Here is a 9,686-nt window from a genome sequence, read left to right on the forward strand (position 1 = left end):
GCAACATAATTCCTTAGTATTTTTAGTTTAAGGCGAGACTGTCTTCTCATTCTTTGTCAAACATTCGTAATCAAACCTTACCCAAATCAACGATACAGCGACAAACAATTTTCTACAAGATAACTATTATACGGAATATCTTGTATGGCAACATGATTCCTTACTATTTCTAGTTTAAGACAGAACTGTCTTCTCAATCTTTGTCAAACATTCGAAATCAAACCTAACCAAACCAACGGTACAGCGACAAACAATTTTCTACAAGATAACTATTATACGGAATATCTTGTATGGCAACATAATTCCTTAATATTTCTAGTTTAACACAGGTCTGTATTCTCATTCTTTGTCAAACATTCGAAATCAAACCTTACCCAAATCAACGATACGGCGACAGACAATTTTCTACACGATGATTATTATAAGGAATATGTTGTATGGCAACATGATTCCTTACTATTTTTAGTTTAAGTCGAGACTATCTTCTCATTCTTTGTCAAACATATGAAATCAAACTCTGGCATCAAACATTCGAAAATCCTTCCTTCTAAAGCTGATTATTTCATCCTCGCCGGTCATCCCCGGATTTCGACCTCGTTACCTCTAAGATAATCCCTATCTTTTTCCATTTTCCATTCTCCCAATCTATGAAACTCGCTACTTTTCCTTTTCAAAGTGTACAATCGTCCGAACCGTCTCCGCGCGAATATCTACGTCGACTTTAATAAATTTCTCTCGAACTTGTTAAACACAATAAAGTAACGACTCCAGTAGAAGAAAACACAACGATACCAGAACATACATGTCTGCATATGGGTATGTTAGGTGTCGCAGAAGTATGCAATTATTCCGTGAGAAGCTAGGCGATGTAAAATATGTCCAAGCGGGCTAGTAAACGAAAAGAGAGGGTTCGGGAGGCCTCCATTAGGGATTGAGAGCAAGTTCGTCATAGCTGGAAGTTTCAGAGATACCTAGGAGCATCCGTGACACGTTCCTGGAATCTACTCAACTATTTTCCCGGTCCGCTTTAATAAGCGAGGCTTTTTCGGTCCTCGTTAATGTTGGTGTTCTCTGCGCAGTTTCAGCGAGATGGCGCTTTTAATTAATTCGAGAGCCGAAATAGCAGAAGGAATGATCGAGTTATTATTAGAAGCGAGACGTTGCTTCGCGCCCGCGTCCCACGGAAATATCGAGGACATTTCCGTCCTATATTTCCCTGTATTTTCACTGAAATCATTCAATTATTTTTCTCCCGGCCGCCCGTATGAATCCCGCCCCGCCGAAGCGCGGCCATCAATTCCAAAATATCGACCCAAACATAGTTTCCAGTTTTCACCGCCACAGAGGAATTTCAATATGGAGGTAGTCGGTTTTCCACCGACGCGACGACACACTTCAGCCACCAAACGTCGGCTCCATAAAAGTAATATTGATCCCGGTATATCAGAATGGGATTCGAGGGAAACCCCAGCAGAGTAAAGCAACGCTCGTGCGGTTTCTATTGCCAGAATATTCTTGATATCTTACGAACCGTGACACTTTCAGATCTCGGCAAGGTGGCCCCGCGCTTTCTGCCACGTATCGTTGCGAAATGTGCGAACAGGAGTCGTCTGAATGTGAAAACGTGTCATTTTTGGTGTCGTTGGACTCGATTAGGAATTCTTATACAGGATTCTTAAAGCGTGGATGGATAAAGCCCGGCAAAGATAAAGGAAGGCTTTAAAATGTCGTCTTTTGATACACAGGGTGTCCTGGAATTTTTATAAAAATCGGAAAGGGATAGGTAAGACGATTCCGAACGACAATTTCCTTCGCGAAAGTGTCGCTTTTGAGTTATCAACGAAAATCACCGACCAACCGCCACCCCGAGTCACGAACAAATTTGCCCTAGGATCAATGTATTCTACGTAACCTGTGTTAATTTATACTTGTACACCCGACGATCGCTACACATCGTTCGGAAGACGAGCGAATCTAAGAAGAGCCGATTCTTAGCGCAGAAACTGAGGAAGGCTACGAAGTACAGGACGAGCGAGGAACCAGGAACCGAGAGATCGGGATGCTTGATCGAGAATGAGTCCACAGTCTTTACGTTTCTGGCGATTCGGCGATGCTAATTAACATCGGATCGGTGAAACAACGACGTCGACGGGGGCGAAATGAAAACAAGTCCGCTAGGCGAACCCGTGGCGAAACGCGACGCTGTCGAGTGCATCCTTCGAACATTATACACGCATGAGTGCAACGTGGTCGCGACAAGCACGCGACGGGATTGGCGAGCGGTTTGGTGCAATACAGGAACCGTATACATTAGCCGTTAAGCCGTTAACGCCGGTACTATGGCCAGCAGAATTAGCGGACTAATATCAGCGACAACGAGGGTAATTGCGACCGCGAACGCGAAAACGAAAAGTAACGCGCGGATCGAGATATCGACCGAGCTCGCCGGGCTTTTACTTCGTTTCTTGTTCGATCACGCAACCGTACACGCCCGTTATTCCGCCAACGAGACAACGATCGTCGTACCTCGTACATTACGCCGCGAGTTTCGAAATTGCGCAGCTTTATCGGTCCCTTTCCAACTCGTACAGTCTGGACGCGCTCGTTCCCAGAAGCTGCAGCCGCTGCGTGCAATTTACAAGAAACTTGTCGACGCGAGGACGGGCGCACGTTGTCGCGAGCGTTGCTTTTAATTTAAAACTAACGAGCGCGGGGTCGAAAGTTTATCATAATCAGGTTACGAGTCGCGGAGTTATCGAACTGCGAAGATATTAAGTTCACCGAGGGAGACGGTTGTACCGGGTATGGAAGCCTTCGAGGAACGAAGTTCGGTTGTTTATAGCGCGACTTAACTTCGGTTCCCGATAACGAAACAAGTTATTCCTCGCTGCCCGTTTCGTTTCGCGAGATACCGCGAAAGACGAACGCACCTGGTCCGCGCCGGGCTTCATCCTTCCACCGTTTTTTTTCCGGGAATTCGACCAAACACAGAAAAACACAGAACAGAAAAACCACAGAAAAATATATATCGATATTTCGCGTAGAATTCGTCTACCGAAAAGTTCGCAACAAGTGGAACTCAAGCGTCCTAAATATCCAACACGGGATCCACGGTGATCCGCGATTACCAGTGAACCCTGAGAGATACCGCGAGAAAATCGGTTTCTGTTTAATGGCGGGTCGTCGGATCGGCGAGATTTCATCGGAAAACGGAAGCGAACGCCGGGCGAGCCCGACTTATCCGTCCGGGCTGAATAATTCAAAACGCACTCACCGACGACGTTCAGGCTGTAGTTCAGCGACATCTTCGGCTCCGTGCTGACCTGGCACTCGTACACGCCCGAGTCCCGTTCCTGAGGCGACTTGATTTGCAGAGTCCAGTGCTCCGACTTGTCCGGATGGATCACTTGGAACCTCAGATCCGACGTGTACATGAGGATGCCAGCGCTAAGAATGTGCATGTCCCTTTTGCGCATCCAGGACACCTGCGAAACGAACGGAAACGGGCCTTTAACGCGTTCACCGTCAGAGAAATATTCTTGAAAATTTCTGATGCGATTAAACATTACTTAATTTGATCTTTATTCAAAGTTCTTAGTTCATAGAGGACAATTATTCATTATTTAACTAAAAATCCTTGGGAAAAGCCGATCGGTCAACTAGATTTTTGTCTATCGTGTACACAAACCACCGAAACATGCTTTCGAGAAAAACGTGTTTGAAGTTTCAGACTATCAGAGACTACGTAATCAAACGTCTATCGTGGTATTTATCATCGTGGTATTTATCTTTCTAACTTTCTTCGAATAATTCGTTCGTATTCGTTCACTTTGAACGAACTTTTCCTTCTTCACTGTTGGAATTCATTTTTCTACGTCTTCGGCGAAGAACACTGTCGCCCACATACGGGCGACGTGGCGTAGACGTGCGGATGTACAATCCGGATGTACAAGTCAATCTCGCGTTGAACGAGAAATTGTTCATCGCTCGTGCTGTCTTTTTAACTCGCGTTCCAATGAAAATTCGGAATACTTGCAACGATTATATTCAACGAACGACCACGCGATATTCTGAGTACTTCTTTTTTATCTTGTTTGACGGTTTCGCGTGTCCGTCCTCGCTCTACGATTCTTTCCGTGCTTCTAATTCGTCGCCGGTTCTAATCCATCCGTGGCCTTCTAATTTTCTGCCGGTTTTTCGCAGCTTTTTCGCAGCAGGCTGGATAAGGGGGGAGGCTGGTTTAGAACGCTGAAAGTGTAGTGGAATAAAGTGGTTTTTAAGAATTTTTTTCAGGAACAAAGATAAAATGGAACTTCGCTAAACTTTAAGGGCGTGTTATTGCGTGTTCGAAGAATAAAATAAAAATGTTGTATCGGGAATCGGTACTTTTTATTCCTGGTATTTACATAATCTTCATAAGCACTTCACCGCGAAGAGTAACAGATTGTGTACAATGTAGCATATCCAATTCTTATCTGAAACAAAGTAAATTGATTTTCTCTTCGATGTTATGTAATTTTGTCCTATATGAGCTAAAAAAAAAAAAAAGAATGCAAAAGTATAAAATTGTACAAATTATAGGACGTTCAAGAAAAAATTTGATATTCGCGACAAAATTTCGACTTATTTGTAGAAAAAAAAGTTACTTAACTCGATCTTTATTCAAAGTTCTTAGTTCATAGAGGACAATTATTCGTTATCTAACCAAAAATCCTTGGTAAAAGCCGATCGGTCAACTAGATTTTTGTCTATCGTGTACACAAACCCCCGAAACATGCTTTCGAGAAAAACGTGTTTGAAGTTTTCGATACAGAAAAGCAATAGCTATTGAAAACATACTGTAATCAGAGGTTAGTCTGCTATACCAGGCCCATACAGCAAGCCTTCCGCTTCCTCATGAAATTCGTTTCGTTGCATTTGAACCAGTCTGCAAGCTGTTTCGAGCCTCCTTCGTGCTGCTTGATCTGCGGCGCTCCTGCCTCGAGATTCGTTGCGCGTCGTGCGTATCGGCAAAAAATTTGCTTTGTTGTCCTACATTTATTCGTAGTGCGTTCATTATTCGAAGGATGGACGAGTACACTTCATTAAAAATGCTGGCGGCGACGAAAGCGGCAATTTCGATCATTTTTAGGCCTGAATTTAAATGTTTCGATGCTAGGCGCCAGACTGTAGAATTGAAACTTTCGTTCGAATTCTGGGTATGGCCACCTAAACGAATCGAATTAGCAGATCTTCCTTCGAAAGTTCTTCGTAAATAGGTCGTATGTGTTTAGCGACATCTGGGTGAAGTGGAGGTGGATGGTCGAACAATTTTTCTTGACCTCCGATTGGACAATTGTCATGATTTGGATTTTCATTTGTGGAACACGGATGGTGTAATTGTTGCCATTATGGCTTCTCTCATATCGGTCACGGAATCTACATCTCGTCTTATCGCTGGTCCATAATACGTGGTTAACTTTTTAATTAAAATGTCTGTTAATTTTCCTTTTCCACCAAGCTTTTCTGTTTTCTTTTTTTTTTTTAAATTTCTGAGCCGTGTGCCCATCCGTTTTTCCACGTGTCCAACGCACTCACTTTTTGTTACAGGGTAATCATCGCCGTATGGATTGCAATCTGAAATACCTTTGTACGTTTTGGAATCACCGTCTCCGATATAATTCCGATATTTGACTCCAAACTTCTCCTCCGACCTTGAAAACATTCCCTGTATACTATCGACCTCCATTTCACCCGATGAACCATAGTGGTTTGCGAAACACTCTTCCTCGTGTTGTTCATACCACTCAATGTATTCGTCGGTATCTCTCTTATCACTCCAAAACGTACAAGCCTGACAGTAGCCACTCTTTACGACGAAATCCATTACTTCGCCAGTGTAGTATCCAATAATTGTTGCAACACCGTATAATGACGTAAACCCACGTTTCTTCCATGATCCATCGCCAGATACTTTAAATTCTGTAGAAGGTCTTCCGTGTTTTATGTTTTCTCGTTTTTCTTCTTCAGCGGCTTTCTTGGATAAATCATTGAACACTGAACTTGTGGCTGCGTGTATATGTCGCACAATCAGATCGCATTTACTTATGCTTAGACCTCGACCCGTATCCATAAGTCCACTGAATATGTTCATGCCTTCTCGGCTGTTGCCTAACAACCTCATAACGAAGACGATTCTCCGATTTGTTTCATATCCGGTATTAATCAACGGTCCCGAATTCATTTCTTTGCGGCCACAGTGGCATACAACGTTTAGTTCAAAACCGAAACCGCGATTACCGGATTCTTCAAATTTAACTTTTTCTTTGCACTGGAAGCAAACAAAATATAGCGTTTCCATGCTGTATAACTTCAGGAATATATTCTATATGAATACTGTTACTGATTTATGCAAAAAAAAAGAAAAAAACGATAATTTTGAAATTCTAAACCAGGTTCCCGCCATAAGTGCCGCATCGTCGCCAACAACGCGGACTTCGATCGACCGAAGAATTTCAATTAGCTGCACAAAGGTCGTTACCGAAAATGTCACCTAGGTAGCGAAGTATGCGAAGAGCGACGTACCGGATATTGTTTCATTCATTTACGCACCGATAAAGCCGCGTACTTGGTCGAGGTTGCAAGCTTCCGCGGTACGCACTTCCACGTCAGCCATCTCGCGAAACGGCGATCATAGTTCTCAATGTTTTAACAAGATAGTTCGGTATATAATAGTTCGGTATATAATAGTTCGGTATATAATAGTTCGGTATATAATAGTTCGGTTTATTAAAGTGATCAGCTGTTCGGAGCTACTTCTCTACCGCTCTCTCTATACGTTCACACTTGCGTATCTCTTCGCTCGTGCATCTCGCACGGCTCCGTTGTTAAACAACGTACAATTAGCTCGATCAACGTACAATTAGCTCGATCAACGTACAATCAGCTCGATCAACGTACAATCAGCTCGATCAACGTACAATTCTTGCGTTCTTGCAAGTCTTAACAAAGTAAATCTTCCGCTTTAAGATGACGGTTGTTTCGTCAGTTCTGAAGTATTCTCGACAGCCACGTGGCAATTTGAAGATTCGTTAAATTTCGAACTGCCTGTCCGACTTTTCAGCGCGAATACCACTGCGACGAGGCACCGTTCGCGTTTCTACGCGCTAACGAAACCTTGTCCAGCCTCGCGGCACGTTTTTCACGCGATTTTCGGATCGAACGGAGAACGTCGCGACGTTCGAGACGGCAAGCCAGGCTCTTCGAGCAGCGAATAGTCGGGATCGATGCCCGTCAATCTCGAACGAGCGTTGATCGGCGCGTTTCAGCGACCTCATAAATAATGAAGCGCTCGCAGAACGCGTCGTAGATGCTACCGGTGCGGTAAACAATGTCCGGATTGCGTGCGAAATTTGACAGGCCATTCGACGTTCGAGGGATAATGCATCGACCGATCGTTCCGTTTTACCTGGAGTTCGATCGACCGTCGTCTAAGCAAATTTATCCGCGTCATAAATAACCCTTTGCGAAACGAATAGGAACAGGAAACGCTAGCGTCGAATGTTTATTTGAATTTTGACCGTCCGCGATCGAACTCATCGCGCGCATTGTCGCTCGAAACACGAAGCCTTTATTCGCGAAGTTTCGCGGCGATCGGACGTTGTTTGGCGGGTGTAATTTCCGATCGAACCCGAGCGTCGAGCATCGAGCGCGCGATACGCGCAACGGACGAGGTGAATTGTTTGCGTAACGGACAACTAATAAACTGCTTATCCGTGGAACAATTTCTACCGAGGAAAGTTTCCAATCGGAGCACGGATCGAGGACGCTTCTGGCCCCTCGGCCGATAACATTGCCGATTGACAAATCGTCGACTGGTTTCGTCTTTGTCTAAGGAAGCGTCGCGCGCTCGGAGAACTCGCGCGGATTACTTGGACGACAGCTCGAACGGCGAGAGGTATTTGAACGCCGCTACTCGCAAATATCTACAGCGCGAACAATGGAAACGCTATGGGTGGAACTAACGTTTCCAGTATTCGTCCGCCGAATTTCGAATTCCACGCGCGGTTCGTACACAGCCAACGAGGATGCTCGGTTGTCGTTCGAATCGTCTTTCGAGCATCGGTCAAGCGTCGAGAGGACCCAACCCTGACCCGATGCAACTCCCGCGAGCGTCGATCGATTTCTATTTAAATAATTTTGGTAATATAGAATTTGGACACGGATCCTAAATTATACGGTATCGAGTGTACAAATGCCTGAATCTTGGTGCGTATATTAAATTCTGGCTCGGTGAAAAGAGTTTCAGTTTTGGATTATCTATTTTCTTTTTTTTTTTTTTTCTTTTTTTCTCCGCCGAGATTTGCATCCTCCGTTTCGCGTGCATGTACGTACAAAGCCTTTATTTCGGTCCGGCTGGAATTTTCAAGCACTTTTTGCGAGTAATCTTTTTCGTTCGTAGATGGAACCCATCAGAGAATGCTACAGATACAGAGAACGCTTTCGAGCTTTTAAGATAAGTGGTGTATCGCACGTGAATAGCCAGGGACCAGTTAGCACGCGTTCGGCTTAATACGCCTCTCTGATCGATAGTATTTTCGTCGCTCGAAAATAAATCGAAAATAACGTATCGCGTACGTGTGCACTCGGGAAGAAAGAATTTTTCGTGGAAAGAAACACGTAGATGGAACGTCTCTCGCAGGTAAAAAGTTTGTTCGGGTATTAAGAGTCTTTTACAGGAATCGTTTACAGAGCGGAATACGTAGTCGTATCTTTGCGACGTTTCACGAAATTTTTGTAATAATATCCGGAGTATTTCCGACGGTTCACGAGGGATTACGGTGCAACCATCGGAAGTCCGGTCAGAAATTGCGACACTTTTAATTATGCCAGATGAGATTGGAAATCGCAGGTAGACGCGCGAAGATATTATTTAAACGTTTTGCAATATTGAGGCCATATTGAAACGGTTCGAGGCTATCGACTGTGGTACACTTTCCCCCACGTGGTATCCAGCATCTCTTGTGAATGAAAAATAGATCTCGAATTCTCCACGGCACGGATAACGATTTAATCCGCTGATTGCGCGGAACATATAACCGGGGTGGGTTGCAATAACGTTCGGATCTGTCGTATATTCGTGGAAATCGGTGGGATACGTTTATGAATCATAAATCACGAGCAGGAAGGGGGCCGCCAGATATAAACCCTGGAAAACGTAAACAAGTCGCGCGATATACGACTTTTTAAACGCCCGGTATAACGGGATGCTGCCAAAAATTCTCTAGCGGGGATACAGAGAATGAGACCGGACGATAACGACGAGGCTGCGATGGTTACGATTCGAAGCTTTCGAAAATTGATTAGGATTAGGTGTGGGTTAGGATTATATCTGGATTAGGAGCAGAGGGAATATTTTGTAATGTACGCGATAGTATTGTAATGTTGTAAGGGTCTAAATAAAAATTAGGCCATGGAGATTCCAAGTTGGAAATATTTGTAGAGAAAGTGTTTCAAATAGTAGTTTAAGTAATGGATTCTTCAGGATTTAAGTAAAATTGTATTCGATGCAAAATTTCAGCAAATAAAATAGTTTAGTTTGGTAATCTATAGTTAGAGCATGAAATCAAATAGTTTAGTTTGGCAATCTATAGTTAAAGAATGAAATAAAATATTTTACTTTGGCAATCTATAATTAAAGCATGAAA

General features: G+C 43.7%; 2 protein-coding genes across 2 annotated transcripts in view; both read right to left on the reverse strand.

Annotated features, from left to right (window-relative positions):
* The window catches only part of LOC128896979 (zwei Ig domain protein zig-8), a 174,311-nt gene that overhangs the window by 52,285 nt on the left and 112,340 nt on the right, over positions 1-9,686 (reverse strand). The window contains exon 3 of the mRNA XM_054160595.1: positions 3,275-3,485. Coding sequence (XP_054016570.1) covers positions 3,275-3,485 — 211 coding nt within the window. The remainder of the gene's footprint in view (positions 1-3,274; positions 3,486-9,686) is intronic.
* On the reverse strand, positions 4,852-5,404 carry LOC128896786 (uncharacterized). The gene is given in 4 exon segments (XM_054160257.1): positions 4,852-4,938; positions 4,940-5,212; positions 5,215-5,379; positions 5,381-5,404. Coding segments are annotated over 4 exon segments (549 nt in total).

Source organism: Hylaeus anthracinus, unplaced genomic scaffold (assembly GCF_026225885.1).
Source record: "Hylaeus anthracinus isolate JK02 unplaced genomic scaffold, UHH_iyHylAnth1.0_haploid 11978, whole genome shotgun sequence".
Classification (NCBI taxonomy): domain Eukaryota; kingdom Metazoa; phylum Arthropoda; class Insecta; order Hymenoptera; family Colletidae; genus Hylaeus; species Hylaeus anthracinus.